General features: G+C 38.0%; 1 protein-coding gene and 1 long non-coding RNA gene across 3 annotated transcripts; both read left to right on the top strand.

Annotated features, from left to right (window-relative positions):
• Nucleotides 1-10,650: 10,650 nt before the first annotated feature.
• Nucleotides 10,651-11,470, top strand: LOC145115376 (pathogenesis-related protein PR-1 type-like). The gene has a single exon (XM_079051662.1). The coding sequence runs from the start codon at nt 10,688-10,690 to the stop codon at nt 11,174-11,176; it is 489 nt and encodes a 162-aa protein (XP_078907788.1). The 5' UTR covers nt 10,651-10,687; the 3' UTR covers nt 11,177-11,470.
• A 451-nt stretch (nt 11,471-11,921) lies between these two features.
• LOC145116565 (uncharacterized) lies at nt 11,922-12,697 on the top strand. 2 transcript variants are annotated; one of them, XR_013712185.1, is made up of 3 exons: nt 11,925-12,070; nt 12,152-12,545; nt 12,668-12,697. It is a non-coding gene; the product is annotated as an uncharacterized LOC145116565 (long non-coding RNA). The 2 variants fall into 2 exon arrangements; XR_013712184.1 differs by having other exon boundaries at nt 11,922-12,070; nt 12,152-12,697.
• Nucleotides 12,698-20,300: the final 7,603 nt, after the last annotated feature.

The following is a 20,300-nucleotide window of genomic DNA, read 5'->3' on the forward strand; positions in this document are numbered from 1 at the left end:
ATAATTTCGTTCCCCCTTAGTCCATTAGGTTTCCCAGCCCAAAACTCAACTATCATACATTTGACAGTTTATGCCCCTTTATTTAATTAATTTCCTTTAGTCACCAAATTAATTCCTAATTAATTTATGACTAATACTAACTAAATAAATATGATTTCTCCTTTAATATATTATTCTTATAATATATTAATAAATCATATTATCCTCTCTCTCTCACATCAAATTACCTTGTCAAGTTGCTTTGGTGAAGGCAACCCAAAAGGACCATGCACAACCGGGTCAAGTACATACCAAATATAGTTACGTGCTTAGACACTAATCCAACAGTCTCCCACTTGGATAAGTCTAGTAACTATATCTCACATATGTCTTCAGGATCCGATTAGCAATCGTAGCTCTTATACGTTGTTGTCAACTCTGATCAAAATCTTGTCCTTTAGATAAGTGATCGTATAATCCTCTATTCTAGATATCATGCTAACAATACTTATTGTCTAACATTTTGTTCCTTGATTTCTGATTTATTCGACATAGAATTTAGTTGAACACATCAACTTCATCCTGACCGGGCCTGGCACATAAGTCAAACCAAATCATCAAGTGGCCAAATATCGCTTTTATCCTCTTAGAATAAAAGGAACATAAAAACTTCAACTTATATGCTTTTATCATTCAATAGCTAAGTCACACACAATAATGCGTTTTATAACATCAAGTTACTGATGCGTTTTTCGCATTATCAATGTATAATCAACTAGCAAACAATAACCATATCTCTAGGTTTAAAGATTATATGATTTTATCATCTTGCGATCACTTATGATACCTTTCATGAAGAGATACTAGCAAGCGCGGGTTTATTCCAATGCTCAAATCATATTCCATAAGCACTCATGAACTTTGCAACAATCCTTTGCTATGTCTAAAACCTTTTAGACATTCTACAAACAAATTCATGACAATCTTCCTTCATATGTACTTCCAACATATGAGCGATTGTGGACTGTTTGAATAATCTTATTATTCAGGAAGTCAAAACATGCAAAATAGAAACAATAGATAAACAATCAACACAAGATAGTAACCTTTCTTATAAATAACACACCTTTATTTTATCATCAAATGTTGAATACAAAATTATCTATTACAATTTACCTACCTATCTAATCTAAACTAATATCGTCCTTTAGCCCAACGCTCCTAGCGTGCTGCAAATGCTTGACCCTACTCAGTCCCTTTGTAAGGGGATCTGCTGGGTTATCTTCTGACGATACCCTCTTCACAACGAGGAGTCCCTCTTCTACCCGATGTCTAATAAAATGGTATTTTCTGTCGATATGTCGAGACCTGCCATGATCCCTTGGTTCCTTGGTTAAGGCAACCGCTCCTTCATTATCACAGAAAATTTCCATGGGCTCCTTTATGGATGGAACAACTTCAAGGTCTCCAATGAAGTTCTTCAACCATATAGCCTCTTTCGACGCTTCGCTTGCCGTAATGTACTCTGATTCGCATGTTGAATCAGCCACAATCTCCTGCTTGGAACTTTTCCAAGTCACTGCTCCTCCGTTAAGGGTAAATACCCAGCCTGACTGCGAACGGTAATTATCCCGATCCGTCTGAAAACTAGCATCACTGTACCCTCGTACCCTTAAGTCATCACTCCCACCGAGGACTAGAAACCATTCCTTGGTCCTTCGTATGTACTTAAGAATATTCTTGACAGCAATCCAATGTGCTCTACCATGGTTCCCTTGATATCTGCTGACCATGCTCAAAGCGAAGGCCACATCAAGACGAGTACAAGTCATAGCATACATGATAGAGCCAACTGCGGAAGCGTAAGGTATTCGGCTCATAGCAGCTATTTCTGCCTCTGTACTCGGGCATTTAGTCTTACTCAACTTGGTATTGCTTTGGATTGGCAACTCCCCTTTCTTGGAATTTTCCATACTAAAACGCTTTAGTACCTTATCCAAGTATGTATCCTGACTGAGTCCTATCAGTCTCTTACTTCTGTTTCTTACTATTCTTATTCCCAGAATATACGCAGCCTCTCCGAGGTCCTTCATAGCGAAACACTTCCCAAGCCAGGACTTAACCTCCTGCAAGGTTGGGACGTCGTTTCCTATGAGTAGTATGTTATCGACATACAATACGAGGAAGCTCACTATACTCCCACTGGCCTTGACATATACACATGACTCATCTTCGCTTCACAGAAAACCAAACTCTTTGACCTTCTCGTCAAAACAAAGATTCCATCTGCGAGAAGCTTGCTTCAACCCATAAATGGATTTCTCAAGCTTACACACTCTATTTGGATGCTCCGCATCGACAAAACTCTTCGGCTGATTCATGTAAACATCCTCAGCCAACTTTCCATTAAGAAAAACGGTTTTCACGTCCATCTGCCATATTTCATAATCATGAAGCGCAGCTATTGCGAGCATTACCCTAATAGACTTTATCTTCGCAACTGGTGAGAAGGTCTCATCATAGTCAACTCCAGGAGTTTGAGTAAAGCCCTTCGCAACCAATCGCGCTTTATAAGTGTGCACATTCCCATCCATGTCTGTCTTCTTCTTGAAGATCCACTTGCACCCGATTGTCTTACGACCCGACACATTATCAACCAAATTCCAAACTTGGTTGTCGTACATGGACTGAATCTCGCTGTCCATTGCCTCTTTCCACTTAGCAGACTCCGGGCCTGCCATGGCTTCCTTGTAGCTGCTAGGTTCGTCTAAATTTACTAGTGTACTATCACTAATAAATGTATCCCCTTCAGTAGTAATATGGAATCCATACAACTAGGGTGGAACACTAGCCCTACTGGAACGTCTAAGAGGTAAGGACTCGTCAACAGGTTCAACAGGAGTTTCCTCCTCAGGTTGAGTGCCAGTGTTAGAAGTTCCTTCCTCGCTTTGCTCTTGAATCTCTTCAAGATCAATTTGCCTCCCACTGTCCTCTTGGCTTATGAGTTCTCTTTCTCGGAAAACGCCTCTCCTCGCAACGAAAACAACATTGTCACTCGGCCTGTAGAAGAGATAGCCAAAGGACTTCTGTGGATAGCCGATGAAATAACACTTCTCACTACGAGGTTCGAGCTTGTCGTGAGTCTCTCGTCTTACGAAAGCCTCGCAACCCCAAACCTTGATATGCGCCAACGAGGGAGCTTTCCCTGTCCACATCTCGTGAGGTGTTTTGGCAACCTTCTTGGTGGGAACTAAATTAAGGATATGGGCGGCCGTCTCTAAGGCGTACCCCCAGAAAGCTATTGGTAACGAAGCCCAACTCATCATAGAACGAACCATGTCCAACAAGGTCCGATTACGTCTCTCAGCCACACCATTCAATTGTGGCGTTCTCGGAGGCGTCAATTGCGAAACGATTCCGCATTCCTTTAGATAGTCGTGAAACTCAAGACTTAAGTACTCTCCTCCTCGGTCTGACCGAAGCATCTTGATTTTCCTGCCCAGATGATTCTCCACTTCATTCTTAAACTCTTTGAACTTTTCAAAGGTTTCTGACTTTTGCTTGATCAAGTAGATATATCCATATCTGCTATAATCATCCGTAAAAGTCACGTAGAATCGGCAAGCATCCCTTGTGGTGGATCTAAAGGGTCCACACACATCGGTGTGTATGAGATCCAATAGACCTTCACCCCTTTCACAAGTGCCAGTAAATGGTGACTTGGTCATCTTCCCAAGTAAACAAGATTCACACACGTCATCGTCCCTAAGGTCGAATGACTCCAAGACTCCATCCTTTTGGAGTTGGGCTATGCGTTTCTTGTTTACATGGCCAAGGCGACAATGCCACAAGCATGCTTTGTCCAAACTATTGGACGAATCAATATTCAACACATCATTTCCCAAATTATCAACAATTAACACAGATTCATAAATCCCATTACAAGGTAATGCATTGAAATAAAAAACACCATTCAAATAAACATTAATAGAACCATTATTATTATCAAATGAATATCTGAAACCTTGTTTATATAATCCATGAAAAGAAATGATTTTCCTTGCCATATCTGGCGAATAGCAACAATTATTTAAATATAATCCTAACCCATTACTCAACACTAAAGAATAAACTCCGACTCTGGTCACAGGTGACGATCTTCTGTTTCCCATAATAAAGTTTATCTTCCCATGTTCCACCTCCCTACTTCTTCTTAGGCCCTGCAAATCAGAACAAATGTGGAAACCACATCCTGTATCAAGAACCCATGAAGTAGCAAGTGATGAGCTTTTAGATTTAATAGAATACATACCTGCATAGGTGGGCTTTATCTTCCCATCTCTAATGTCCTGCAGATATTTGGGGCAGCTTCGTTTCCAGTGGCCCTTCTCGTGGCAATAGAAGCACTCTGCTTCCTTAGGGCCAGAGGAGGGTTTAGCAGAACCTGCTTTGGTCCCACTAGAGGATGAACCATCACGGGACTTTCCCTTTTGGTGGCTCTTTGAAGGAGCCTTCCTCTTCTTTCCCTTCCCTTGGCCAATTTCCAACACGGGAGCAGCCACAGCAGGGGATGATGCAACATATTTGTCCTTGAGGTTGCTCTCAGCAGTCCTTGAAGTTTGCTCAAGGAGACCTCTACCTTATTCATGTGGTAGGTCATTCTGAACTGGTTGTAGCAGGAAGGCAAAGAGTGGAGGATGATGTCGATAGCCAAATCCTCATCAAACTTAACATTAAGTTTGAGAAAACGATCAACATACCTCTGCATTTTCTGCAAATGAGAGGTTAGGGATTCTCCACTCCCCATCTTAGCGGTGATCATGTTAGTAATGATCTCATAGCGCTCTTGCCTCGCGCTTTGGTGGTATCTGTCCAACAAATCTTGATGCATTTCATATGGATACATGTCCTCATAGGACTTTTGGAGTTCGAGGTTCATGGTGGCCAGCATGATGCAATGAACTTTCGTAGCATCACGCTCGTGGGCCTCAAAGGCGGCCAACTCTTCACGAGTAGCGACATCTGGGATGACCTTTTCAAGCTTCTCATCGAGGATATATTCTTTGTCCTCGTAGCGAGTGATCATACGAATGTATCTCATCCACTCGTTGAAATTCGACCCATCAAATGTCACCTTTTGACATAGGTTCATCAGCGAGAATGACCCAGAAGCATTGTTATTGTTAGCAGACATCTGAAAAAGAAAAGAACAAAGTTTGATTAGAAATGAATTCCCAATTGAAAAATTAGGGCTAGGATCCAACAACATTATTCACAACTTAGAAAAGGGATGCTGTAATCTAAATGCAAATAATTTGAAGGTAAGTGAATGACGATTCACTAATTTTCACCATGAAAAACGAAAGGAATTTAAGTTTTAAATGTATTGGAAAACTCCTAGATTCCTTTGAGATTCATTGAACTTTTCAATGGAATATTTAAATCTCGATATGCACTTCAAATTTGCGACTGGGATACCGAGGATCGCAAACAAGTTGTGAATAACCATGCGAAACAACATGGTGCACTCAATGTCTCTATCACCCAATCAACGTGCCGGTTAGCCACACACGCTCCATTGATCTATGATAAACATCGAGCCACCCTTCGCCACCAATGTCAATCCCAAATTAGTGTGCTGGTTAACCACGCACGCTCCACTAACGTTTGACAAGGGTGCAAAGTGTAATTCCATGGAATAGCATCATTTTTCACATTTTACCCTAAAGTAACTAAGATTGGGAATTTGTAAAACATTATGGTTACTTTGTAAATTCATTATACTTGTAATGAGGAATTAAGTGCCCTATCCTATCTGTTCGGCTAACGACCCTCCACCAGTCAAGCAAGCGGTGGGTGTGAGTGTACACCCATTAAGCGCCATTTTATAGGCAGCAACCTTATACCCACCTTATAGACTGGCTTTGTGAATGAGTCCTACTAGCGATAAGACTAGCTTATTCTTATACATATATATTAATTAATCTTGTAATAATATAATAGTATAGGGTTGAATTTTAAACTTGTAAAATTCTAAGGGTTTGAAATTTAAATCATTCAAAATTAAACTTTTAATCACAAAATTTAAATTTCAAAACTTGAGGGCAAGTTTTGAACTTTTCAAAACACAAGGGATCAAATAACAAATAATATAAATTAAATAATTAATTTTATGATTATCTATATTTGACCTAATCCAATTTTAGTCACAAGATAATTACCAACTAATTTAAATAATCCATATTTATCATATAAAGAAACTATTATTCAAAAGATTTGAAATTATCTTTTGTTTTGGTAAGGATAATCATTTAAATACAATAAAATTCGGATTTTATTATTAAAAAACGATTTTGGCATTTATCCAATAGCAAAACAGCAAGAAAATCCCGAGATATGCTCTGTCTGACTCCCGAACTCGCCGAGTCAGTCCTGGACTCGCCGAGTTGGGCCAACTCGCCGAGTCCAGATACTGACTCACCGAGTTGAGTCGGGCAGAGGCCAGGAAAAGGGTTTTCAGCAGAAACACGACAATTACATCACATACAACAGAAACCAATCAAGGCTCTGATACCACTGATGGGTTTTATGCATAAGAACAATCCTATGTGCTCATACAAACCCTAATGCTTGGATCTAGGTTTCTCTATTGTACATGCAATGAATCCAAGACTTGCAAACCCTAATCTAGCATACATAATTTCGAAATTAACATATAACATCAGATCTAGATGTTTACCTCTTCAATGGAAGCTTGAATCTTCTTTCTTGGAGCTTAGAGTCACAATTGTAACTCCTCTAATGGCTTACAAACACCACAAGAAAGAAGGCAACTATGAGAGAGGAGGGAGGATGCTTAATTTCGGCCTAGGGTTTCTCTAGGGAAGCAAGTGGCCGAAAATTGAAGGCTAGGGGTGTTATTTATAATGTAGGCTGCTAGGGTTTCAGTCTAAACCCTAATGGACAGCTTAGTCACCAAGCAGCCCAAGGAACCTCTTGGATTATGGCCTTGGATGAAAATATGATGATCCTTCATCATAATTTCGTTCCCCCTTAGTCCATTAGGTTTCCCAGCCCAAAACTCAACTATCATACATTTGACAGTTTATGCCCCTTTATTTAATTAATTTCCTTTAGTCACCAAATTAATTCCTAATTAATTTATGACTAATACTAACTAAATAAATATGATTTCTCCTTTAATATATTATTCTTATAATATATTAATAAATCATATTATCCTCTCTCTCTCTCTCTCACATCAAATTACCTTGTCAAGTTGTTTTGGTGAAGGCAACCCAAAAGGACCATGCACAACCGGGTCACGTACATACCAAATATAGTTACGAGCTTAGACACTAATCCAACACATATAACATATCAACATGTATGGGTATTATGGGAATCACTTACTTGAGCTCGGCCGATTGCACACATCACACCCCCCTTTTATATACAAGAGTCTTTTTAGAAATTCGTTTTCTTTTAAAAGATTACCAACTCCTCAGTTTGAGTTCAGTCACAACCGAGAGTGTATCCGAATCCCTTAAACCAAAGCTCTGATACCAACTTGTAACGTCCCAAAAAATATAAGGTAAAAATTTCATTTTTAATTCAAGCATAAACACCATTTATCCTTTTCAATAATTCAAAAGTATATCAAAGTAAAATTAGTTATCAGTGTACAATTCCAAAATCATAAAGTTGCGGAAATATGAGTGGATGCACTGCGATCAAGCCGGGCCCTTCCTTTTCAAACCGGAAGTACCTGAAACCATAACCATAAAACTGTAACACAAATCTTAATGAGATTCCCCAAAATACCACATACCATACATATCATTGGGCCTAGCCCTCATATTGGGCCCAACTAACAATAATGAGCCTAACCCTTCCTAACCAATGGGCCTAGCCCTACATACAATGCAAGAGTCATAAAGATAGCTAGCATCCTACGTAACATACATTGGGCCTATCCCTTCCTAATCCACGGGCCCAAACTAACATACAAATGGGCCTAACTCATCATACAATGGGCCTAGCCCAACATACCATGCAATAGCCCGCACGAAAGCTAACATATAATAGATCCTAATGGGCCGACATTGGTGCCTTCGACCCACAGGTATTGTGAGGAGACTCACCTGAATCGCAAAGCTGACCACAACTAACTGCTCTCTTTCCAAAAGATGTATGCTCGACACCTCCTATCAATCCACACAAAGTAAACCCTAAGTCTACCTTCTAAAAAGTAAAGTTGACCAAAAGTCAACCCAAGCCAAAAGTCAACAATCAAAGTCAAAGTTAACATCCTATAATGCCAAATATTCAGCCTAACATCGTGACCAACCCTTGGTCATTTCGTGATAAATCACTCAGTCTGATTGCAACTCATCTCGACTCAACTCAGCCAACTCATACATGAAAAATTACAGTGAGCATCCTTCTCTAACGCCGTGAGCCCCAAGGAGCTTAACAGAAACGGGTTCATTCAATCCTCACGTCGTGAGACCTTATGTATCACGTCGTGAGCACAGTTTGAAGCCCAAAATCCAACATTTAAGTCCTTAATCCATTAAGTCTTTCACTCTAACTTTCCAGAAGGTCTTATAACTCCATAATACACTTGAAAGTCTATTATTTTAAGACATATATGTCTAATACATGTCTAGATCTCATTTGGGTCACTAATTGAAGAAAAGGCCATCCAACTTTCATGGAAGGTTCCAAAACCCAACCATTCACTAGATCTGAACTTCATGATATTCTTAAGGCCCTTATAACCAATAAAGTTGACAACTTTATGGTTTCCATTCATTCAAACTTGTTCAACCAAAGAGGAAAGTGGGACAAAACTTTTATCTAGCCACAAATAACAATAAAGGAGGAAGCTTTGACACTTATAAAGGTCCAAAAATAATGTAAGGTGATGATGATGATGATGATTCCTGGCAAGCCTCTTCAAAAGATCACCTTCTTCTTCTTATTCTTTTCTTCTTCAAACCAAGAATTGCTCGAAAATGGCCAAGAATCAAACAAAGGATGAAGATTAGGATTTTCTGAGGTGAAAGAGGCTTTGGAGGCTGATAATGAACCCTAAAATGGGTTTAGTGGTACTTAAATACGAAGGAAACCCTAAAAGATCATGGTCTTGGGTTGCATCAGTTCTCACGTCGTGAACCTCTATGTATCACGTCGTGAGACCAGTCCCGAACAAAAGTTTTCATATTAGCCCATCGCACATCATGATCCTCTATGTCTTACGTCGTGAGGCTCATTTCGTCCCATAATCCACCATTTTGACTCCTTGAAACCATAATCCGATTCGTCCAGGAAAACGGGTGTTACACGAAAGAAGATATTTTCGTTTTCTCACGGTATCTAGATTTTCTAATGAAACAATTGCCAAACCGAACCCAAGAGATATGTTCATGTTCTCATGGTACCCACCAAAACTTATTCGAGCCTCCTTGAATTGGTGATGACTTTTTTGATGGGTTTTAATCAATCTTGGTGGAAGATTATGACGCTATACAAAGCAAGACCAAAAATGGAGAAGATATATATATGCAGTTAGTTAGTTTTGTGATTGTCAAAGCCATAAGAGATGCAATAAATCCTTGTGACGACTTTCAATTAACTTCAAATTCTCAAATCCTCTCTGGCACTCCATTACAGCAAGTATAGATCCAGTAATTAAAAATCACATACTAAATGACGACTACAAACTGTTCGATGAGATGTCTACAGGAATACATCACATATTTACTCAATTTTTCTATAGGAGGAGGCTAATGATCCAGAAACGTACATCGATGTTGAGGAAGAATATAGTGGTGCCAAGATGAGGGGGTTTCTATTGCACCAATTCCATAGAGGTGATAAAAGATGTTGATATTTTGGAGAGTAAAACAACGATGGTGAACATGAATGTCACAGGTGAGGGAGGAGGAGCGTCACCCATGGATATTTGTTATTTTGTTTGGATCAGGAAAAAGAATGGAATCCGAAAACAATTTATATAAACAAGTTTTATGAATGGGGAGGCGAAAAGTTTCTAGGTTCAGGTCGACGAGGAGGTTTCTAGCTTTCGGTCGCTCGTGGTGTGAGTGTCGGTGATGAAAAAGATAAAGGAAAATGGTGGTTTGAGTAGTGGAACTTATGGAATGGAAGAAGGTGGTGCTTTGGAGATGTAGACGATGGGGGTGGGTGGGTATGGGAAGGTGGGTCCTTATTTAATAATTTCTATTACTAAAAATTATAAATAGTCAAAGATAAGAAATTAAAAAGGGTATAATTGTTTTTCCTATATGCACCAGGGACCAACACTATAATTTCTTCATACCATAGGTAAACGATTTGTCAATATTGAAAAGGTTGGGTCAAATGTACGAATTTGACCAAACCATATGGACCAAAACTGTACTTTACTCAAAATTATATGATGTGTCCTTCATTTGTATCCATACGATTAAGAATTTCCGGGAAAAAATAAGTCACTAAACAACAAGGACCAAAACGATTGGAAAAGTTTTAAAAGTCTACATTGAAAGAAGAATTAGAATTTTGTAATATCTTTTTTATGTATATACAAGGTCACAATCGAATTCTATATTCTAGATAATTTCTTCCTATAAATTCTCACTCATATCACCCTTTAACTCCAACAACCTTAAGTATCTTTTGTTATCACTAAACAAAATAAAAAATGGGCCATGGGAACAACAAATTACTTCTTCTCGCTATATTCATGGGAATTATCAACTTTTCTCAAGCACAAAACTCGCCACAAGACTTTGTTAATGCCCATAATCGAGCTCGAGCTCAGGTTGGTGTGGGGCCCATGACATGGGATAGTCGTGTGGCTAGTTTCGCACAAAATTATGCCAATCAAAGACGTGGTGACTGTCGGATGGTGCACTCCCAAAACCGTCCCTATGGTGAAAATCTTGCCTCTGGTTCAGGGTTTGTCATGACCGGTGTAGATGCTGTGAACATGTGGGTTGGCGAGAAGGCCAATTATGATTATAATTCAAACACTTGTGCTCCGAACAAAGTGTGTGGGCATTATACTCAAGTTGTTTGGCGCAATTCGGTTCGTCTTGGTTGTGCAAGAGTTCAATGCAATAATGGTGCATGGTTCGTGACGTGCAACTATGATCCCCCCGGCAACTATGTTGGGCAAAAACCTTACTGAAGTTGCATATATGAAATAATTTGCTCGCACTCGCATGAAGTATAACTTTCGAGTGTATGATTAAATAAATCATACTTGAAATATATTTTCAAGTGACTGATTAAATAATTGTAATAATTGGATGGATGTAAGAAACATATGTTAATAGATGTTCTTCCATTCTTTTTCTAGTTTTATAAAGTATGGTACCACAAGTATTTTGGTCTAAGATCTAAACATGCTTCAAGAATTAAAAAATATGTACAACACATATTTACCCAATATATAAATATGTATATGCATTATGTCAAATAACCAGTAAAACTTCAAATGGTTTTGGCTTTGAGCATATAATCTCGGTATTTCGTAAGTGTCAGAGATGACCATGATTCGTTACATCTTTCTGCTGATAAGTTACAACCTTTATCAATACATATAATAAACCGAAGGTCTTGATCATTTTCACGCCATAACATACTTAATTTGGGCCTTGGATAAATAAAAATGAGTGTCATAAGAGTAAAAGATTTTACTTACAATAAAATAAATGGCTAATGTCATTCTAACCCAACAAACTTTTTCGAATTAGTTTAAATGGTACTTGATATTTTTTTTGGCTTCTTAGGGGCATAATGTGGGTTTTGTCGGGTTTAAAAAGTCATTTTTGAAATTTAGAAGGGGTAAACGGCTTATCCATTTACCATGTCATTAAATAAAATGCAACATAAGTTCATTTTTAATAAAATTTTAATAGAGCTGTCGCCCTCCTTTACCAAAAAAAAGCCACATAAGATAAAATGGAAGAATCGGTGGATTAGATCCTTTACTTTATAGACTTTCCGGTCCATGTTTAGATCTGAAGTTGAAGAAGAAAGTAACCTTTTCTCCGATGCCGCTAGGAAAGCTCCCTTCTAGGTATTTTCACCTCCGAAATTTTCTTTTACACTCTTATAATTTCCAACCTCTAATTGAACATCAATGGCTCGTACTAAGTAGACGACGAGGAAATCCACCTGATGAAAGGCTCCAAGGAAGCAGTTGTCCACTAAAACAACAAGGAAGTCTGCTCCGGCAACCGGAGGAGTGAAGAAGCCACACAAATTCAGACCAGGAACTGTAGCTCTGCGAGAAATAAGAAATTAGAAAGTATGAGAAAAAGTTGTTGATCAGGAAACACCCAGTTTTGAACAGATCTTCGATTTCAGAGCTCTGTTGTTGCTGCATTCTAGGTGGCAGTGGTTGATGTGTACATATTTGGATTGTTTGAAGGTACTAACTTATACGTGATTCATGTTAAGAGAGCCACTATTATGCTTAAGGATATGCAACTCGCTCGTAGAATTCGTGGTGAGAGAGCTTAGATTTTTCAATCTGATTTCGCTCGTTGAAGGTATTGTTTAGGTGTTCTTTCATTGTTTTTGTTGCAAGATGATTGTTTGGTTATCTATTTTGTATCTTTGTTTTTGTGTAAATTGATGTATGTCGATGGATTTTGATTTGTTATTCTAATAGGTGATCTAGTAACCAAGGTGGTACAATTCATGAGCATCTATCCTAAGTGGCATGAAAACGTTATGGATTTGGATATGTTATTCTAATAGGTGATCTGGTAACCAAACAACTATCATGTATTTGCTAAAATAGGAAGTTAAATAAATCCTAAAATACACTAGATTATGGTAAAAATTGAGATTTTTTTTTTTTTTTTGAGTTTATTGAATTGCAAACTATGTGTAACTTTAATAACTCCCACGTGTCTATGTGTAAGTTTAATAACTCCCACTAATATTAGACAAAATCATTTGGAAAATACATATCTTCAAAAATGGTCTCTATAGTTTGAAATTAAATCAAGTTTGGTCCTTAATGTTTTTGTATCTTTAAGGTTGGTCACCATGGTTTGAAAACTTTTAATGGATCTTCCTTGTTGCTAACTTGATCACTTTTGGTCCCTTAAGTTTGAACATGTTCAAGGGAAAAATATCTTTTTACATACCACAAGCACCATATATTTTTTAAATTAAAAACAAGCCCTAAAATCCTAACAACCCAAAGTATCAACCATTTCATGTTGCACGACTTTGGCGATCTTGGAAGCTCCTATGTCCGCCTCCATCTTCCTTTACCTCTGCAACTCCGACAACGACAACTGCAACTCCGATCATTACTAGGCCCTCTATTTGGCGCTTAATGTTTGGTTCTAGTAACACCCTCATCCGAATCCCCAACATTCCCTCTACCATCCCCTACTTTCGACCCGACCACCTTCTTCTCCATTCCTCACCGGCGAGGATCATACCGCAACCAGGGGTAAACCCTCAAACCCTTTTGAATTATTGGGTGCAAATGGTTCTTCAGTAGTTGGTTCTACAATCGAAACACTTTCACCATTGATGTTTCTAAAGTACTAAGCACCACCAAGTCCACCATGAATTGGAATCGGTTCGATTCCTTTCTTTAACGTGATTCCAATCTCCTTCACGAGTTCTTTATTTTTTGTGAAGTTACTAGAATGCCCCAAGATCTCAATGGGTCTAGATCTATCTCTCTGTTGGATGTCTCTACCTAAAGGAGAAAGACATGGACTTGAAGAGATTTTGTGGATTAAGTTTCTTGTTAGGAGAAGAGGGTAATCGTTACGAATGGCGCTAAATTCATTTTTCAAGATCATATCTCCAACAGTTAAAGAAATCTCTTCGACTGGGACTTTGAGAGCGATTTGTAACCTTCGTTTGACCATATGTGCTTATCGTTTCGATCCAAATCATTCCGAATACACATCATCTTTCTGTTTGAATGAAGATTCATCTTCTACCTGTGGTTTTCAGTTTCATTCCTTCCATTGTGTCGTTTCCAATAGTGATTCCTTCCTACAGGACTCTTGAAAACTGATAGCGCCATTTTTGTTTGAACTGGGTTGTCTAGGTTGCGAGACATGAACAAAGGGAGTGATGAGGGTGAGCGTGAAGGTGAAGGTAGGCTGTGAAATACAAACAATCATTAAACAAGAAAATGGTATTTTAATTTTGACACCACCCATTTGATCAAATCAAGTAGGTGCAGTTTCCCCTAATCTGTACACAAACATCAACAAGAGATATAAAATTCGATTAGAGAAAACATAGAAGAGATACAATATCATCGAACTATGACAAACAACGAAATCAGAGCTAATCGAAATGCTTATTCTAATGTCATCGCCGACGAAAGGGTAGCTCCAGCCTCCCTCTTTCTCTCATCGCCGACTCACGACATACACACGCACATTTTTGTTTCTGTTTCTTTTTCCGCCAAGAAGAAATCCAAAGTGAGTGGGATCGGTGTATGCTTTATTTAAAACTTCATAAATAGTCCTTGTGCTATGTAAAAGACGATTTTTTAACATGTTTAAACTTAACAGAAGAAAAACCAAGTTAAAGGATATCTATCAAAAGTTTTCAAACCATAGGGACCTTCTTTCAAGACAAAAAAAATTAAAAGACAAAATTTTATTTTTTTTAAAGCCATGGGAACCATTTTTGAATATTTGTATTTGAAAAACTTTCACTAAAGAAAAAAAAAATAATAAATCTAAATGGAACATATTTGTATGTTGTTCCATTAGATACAATGGAAATGTGCAAGCTTGTCCTGTGAACGACTAGCTAGATGAAGCAGCTAAGGCTCTGTTTTTTATTTATCGGATATGACACTTGTGAGAATGTTTACAGCCGATGGTTATCCAAGTGGTGGTAACCAGTATAATTATGTTGAGTAACGAAACATGTAGAGTGGATTCGAAAACCACTGAAGAATATATTGAGCGATTACAATATGATAAATAAATTGTAACTACTCTAACATAATTTAAACTAGGTTAAAATAGAAAACGTTTAGAAATATTCCTTAGACAATAGATATGGATAATATAATACAACACCCCCTTCCCGTTCCAACTCAAGCACAAAAAGAATGAACCAACTTGAAGTTTGATACAAGAAATTGACAACTATATGTGTTTTGGTAAAGGTGTTTTCGTAAAGATGTTTTGGTAAAGATGTCACGTGGTTGATCTACGTTAAAGATTAGAATAAGATGCAGTGTATTTTCAAACAGAGAAATTGACTCATCAAAGTAATTATATTTTCGTTTTGTTTATTATTTGGGTAATTTTTTTATACACATCTAGGTAACGAACTTGTTGTAAGTGTTCACATATGACCGACTGTAGCAAGTTATAGCCGGTCATAATGGTCATATGTGAATACTTTCAACAAGTTTGTTATCTAGATGTGTAAAAAAAGTTACCAAAATATAAACGAAACAAAAATGTAATTTTTCTGATAATTCAATTTTCTTTTTTATTAAGGCGGTTGATTATAATGTTTGCAATATTAGTAGATACAGTTAAACTTTCTGAATACAATAATTATGACTATTTATGAACATTTAAATTGGCCACGACATGTTGGTAGCCGTTTTGGTAGCATAACTCTATTTTTTGTATATTAAATTCATGTAATACATGTAATGAACTTCATCGAAGATGGTGTTCGTCTTCATGTTATTGGTCTCAATCTCTAATACTTTTAGTCTATATTATATTTTTGTGGTTCCTGACTTGTTGTTTGTTTTTCTCTAACGAATTGAACATGCTTTGTAGGTATGCAAATCTCAAGTGTTTTGGTTGACACAGTTGTCAGTGTAAACAACTGGTTCGTTGATGGTGATTGCCATATTTATTGTCGAGTTGGTATGCCAACATGTATTCTTAATTTTTGCACTTATACATAGTAAATTTTAATTTTTTTTATATTTAATATCTTAAACAATAAAATTTTATAAAATGACGACGTGGTTTTTTCCTTGTCATATATGGAGTTTTATTATTATTTATTATTACTTTTTTTACCAGAGTAATGTAATTTAAAAAGATATTTACTAAAACGTTGTGATTTTAAAAATATTTACCATTTAGGCTAAATTCTATCTCACATCAAACCTAGAAGGTAAAATAAAAAAGAAGGAAATTAAATTATCAGGGTAATTACCTTTTCGTTGTGTTCATATTTAGATAACTTATTTTTTGTACACATCTAGGTAACTAAGTTGTTGGAAGTGTTCATATATGACTATTATGATCGACTGTAACTTGCTACAGCCGGTCATAATGGTCACATGTGAACACTTTCAACAAGTTCGTTACCGAGATGTGTACAAAAAAAAGTTACCTAAATGTGAAATAAATTAAAAGGTAATTACCTCAATAAGTTAATTTCCTTTTTCAAACACATATTGACAAACAAAGTGACACTGAATTGCATTATGTTTTGTATGTTCTTGAAAAAAACATCGTTTTTAGCAATCTGTATATATAAAATTATGATTGTCACACTCAATGTGTGTATATATATATATATATATATATATATATATATATATATATATATATATGTGTGTGTGTGTGTGTGTGTGTGGGGGGGGGGGGGGGCTAAGTTCATGTATTCGCTACATCTATTGTGTGGTCGTAAAGACAAGTCTGGACCAATGGATGAATCAAACTAATGGTCATGATCTAAGGGACTATGTGTAACGACCCAAAAATCAGAGGTAAAAAATTCATTGTTATTATAGCTAAAACATTGATACCATTTATTTCAAACATGTCAAATCCTCATTAAGTAAAACGTTTATCAGAGTTCGTCCCAAAATCATTGATTGCGGAATCATATGTGTATGCACTGCGATCAATCCGAGCCCTTCATTTCCAAATCGATGAACCCTGAAACCAAAACTGTAATCCGTAAGCACAAAGCTTAGTGAGTCCCCCAGAGCATACCCCACACACACAATCCACATAACACATATCGTATTAGCTGTAAAAGCTATCTCTACCGTTATTACATATCAATCAACGATAAAAGCTACTCTACCACGAATCACATAACAACTAGCTATAAAAGCTATCTCTACCATTGGCACATATTAATTAGCTATACAAGTTATCTCTACCGTTAGCCACAAAGGCTATCTCTACTATTAGCCACAAGGTTATCTCTACCATCAGCCATAAAGGCTGTCTCTACCATTAGCCACAAGGCTATCTCTACCATCAGCCATAAAGGCTATCTCTACCGCATATCACGCATACATACATATCACACACCTCTACATAGCAAGTATACCAACTTATCATAAAATGGGCCGACCTTGGTGCCTTGGTATGGTGAGAAGACTCACCTCTCGACTGCTAAACTGATAAGCTGAAATCAGACATATCCCACACGCTACTCCTTCTCAACTGCCCATAATCATCAGGTGATTAGCTTAACACAATCCCATAAATACCCTCAGGTCAACCCTGGTCAAAGTCTATGTCTGTAGTCAGGGTCAACAATCCATATTGACCTTGACTCGTCGAGTACAATTAGCCACTCGTCGGGTTCCTTGCTTAACTCGTCAACTCGCCGAGTCACCCAAGAGACTCGTCGAGTTCCTTGATGTTCACGGCCGTAAACTCCCAACCGAACACCATTGACCGTGAACCCTTGGCCGTAAACCCTTGGCCACGAATGAGAAAACCCTCCCGACTCGCCGAGTCACAAGAGCGACTCGACGAGTTCCGACGTATTCGGTCCTTTCCAGTGGGATTTAAGGTCCCAAACTTCAGATCCATATTCTCCTAGTGATAATACCACGTAAAGTTGCCAACTTTACGTTCATATTAAGTCTCATAATGCCAAAACCACCTCAACAAGCTTCTTACAAGTCCCAATGCATGAATAAGAATTAGGGTGCACCGAGGAGACAACTTTATGACATTTGGGACCTAAGAAGTTCCAGATCTGGAACCATATCCTTGTGATAGGTCCAGATACAAACTTGGTTCCATTCCTCAAGGATGGCCATAATCTTCCAAAAGAAATCTAAGAGCTTTAAGCTTTAAGCTAACAGATTAATACCTCAATAAGGTGCCCAACACGAAATAGATACTCGATCTAGTGCTCCTTCCTTGATACTTCCTCTTCAAGCTTGAAATCCTCCCCAAAATCCTAAAGACAAGCTCCCAAATGCTCTCTCTCTTCACACACAAAAGATTTGCGGCCGAGAACAATTGCTAGGGTGTAAAAATGGAAGGCTATGAGGCAGCTAATGATGTTTATATATGGGGAAAACTCCAAAATTAGGGTTTTCTCCCTACATCACTGACGCGCCGAGTCAGGCCTTCCGACTCGCCGAGTCGGTCCCGATCCGTGACCTCGATTAAATGCCTCCACTCGACGAGTTGGTCTCTCAACTCGCTGAGTCCATGCACCACAACCCTAAAATTCAACCAAACCCAATAATACCTGGATCAGATGTTACAAGTCTCCCCCACTTGAACTAGACTTTGTCCTCGAAGTCTGCTGACCCGAACACATCTGGGTAATGCTCTCGCATCACCTCTTCCGGCTCCCAAGCGATACGCCACCTTGCCCATCCGGGCCGAGATCCTGAACGGCCTGTATACCGAGGCCCCATCTTGCCTCTCTTCCGAAACCTGATAATCCCTTTCCAGGGAGACACCTTCAGCAACACGAAATCCAAGAATGAACGAATTACTTGCAACCTGATCATATCTGCTTCATCTAACAGCTGAAGCCTCGGGGTGGACTATCTCCCTGACAGACTGCCCACATTGAATTATCAACGAACTGGTCCCACCAGAAAACCAGTCTAAATAGAATATTGATGGGTTTTGAGCATTCTAACACTCCTATGGTGTACATGCAACCCTAGAAACCTTGGATCTATGTTTGACTAAGATACATGCAAATAATTATTTTTCCAAGGTTCTTATCCTAACTAGCATGGCATGGGGTACTTGAATCAAATAAAACTAGTATAATTACTTACCTTGTAGTAGTAGTTGATTGCTTGGAGTTTGAGAGCCTAGCACCAATAATGTGGATGCCTCAAATGGAAGTCACAAATCACCACAAACTTGGAAACTTGAGAGAATAGTCACAAACTTCTTGAAATCGGCCCTCTTAGTTTACACACATCAACTAGTGCAATTTCAAGAACCAAAGCCTCCTTTATATAGTGTGGTGGATTAGGGTTACATCCATGTAAACCCTAATACCCATGTCTTTTCATTTCCATGAGATCCATGGGTTAAAGCTCCATGGAGTATCCATGGACTTTCCATGCAAGCCTAGCCCATTCCAAATAAGCATTAGCCCACACTATATAAATACAAGAGCCCATATTTAATTAGTCATACTTTTGATCTCTAAATTAATTCTAAATTAATTATAGATCAATACTAATTAAATAATATCATTTTATATTAATATATTAGGACTTATAATATATTAATAAATCATAACTTATACTATTCTCAAACGATTATCCATAAATTGTTCGGGTGAAGTGCAACCCAAATGGACCATGCCGGGTCGGGTCAAGTACATACCAAATATAGTTATGGACTTAGACAATATATCCAACAGTCTCCCACTTGGATAAGTCTAATAACTATAGTTGCAAGTATGACTTCAGGAACCGATCAGCAATCGTAGCTCTTTAAACTCTGTTGAACTATGAAGTGCCATTTTAGATAAGTGATCATATAATCCTCTGTTCTAGATATCAGTCGGACAAATACATGGAACATGGTCTTGCTTATTGTCCAGCATTTGTTTCCCGATTTTCGATTTGTTTGACATAGAACTTAACTAAACACATCAATTTAGTTCTGACCGGGCCCGGTACATAGGTCAAAACAAAATCATCGAGGGGCCCAGATATCGCTTCTAATCCTAGAAGGAACAGATAAACTTCGACTCATATGTTTGCTCTACTACTTGTTGAATTACACACAAAAGCACGGTTTATAACATCGAGTTACCAATGCGTTTTTGTGCAATCAATGCATAACCAACTCATAGGCAACAAATCATATCTCTAGGTTTGAAGACTTATATGATATTACCGTCTCACGATCACTCGAGATAAATTCCATGAAGTGATACAAGTGAGCGTGGGTTGAATCCAATACTCAGAACTTATGAGCACTCATGAGTGTTGTAGCCCCGCTTTGTCTAACATCTTAGACCTCTACAAGCCAACCCATGACAGTCTTGATTCATATCTACTTCCAACATATGACCGACTGTGGAGA

This window comes from Lactuca virosa, chromosome 5 (genome assembly GCF_052849685.1).
Source record: "Lactuca virosa cultivar CGN04683 chromosome 5, Lactuca_virosa_CGN04683_v6, whole genome shotgun sequence".
In the NCBI taxonomy this organism is placed as follows: Eukaryota; Viridiplantae; Streptophyta; class Magnoliopsida; order Asterales; family Asteraceae; genus Lactuca; species Lactuca virosa.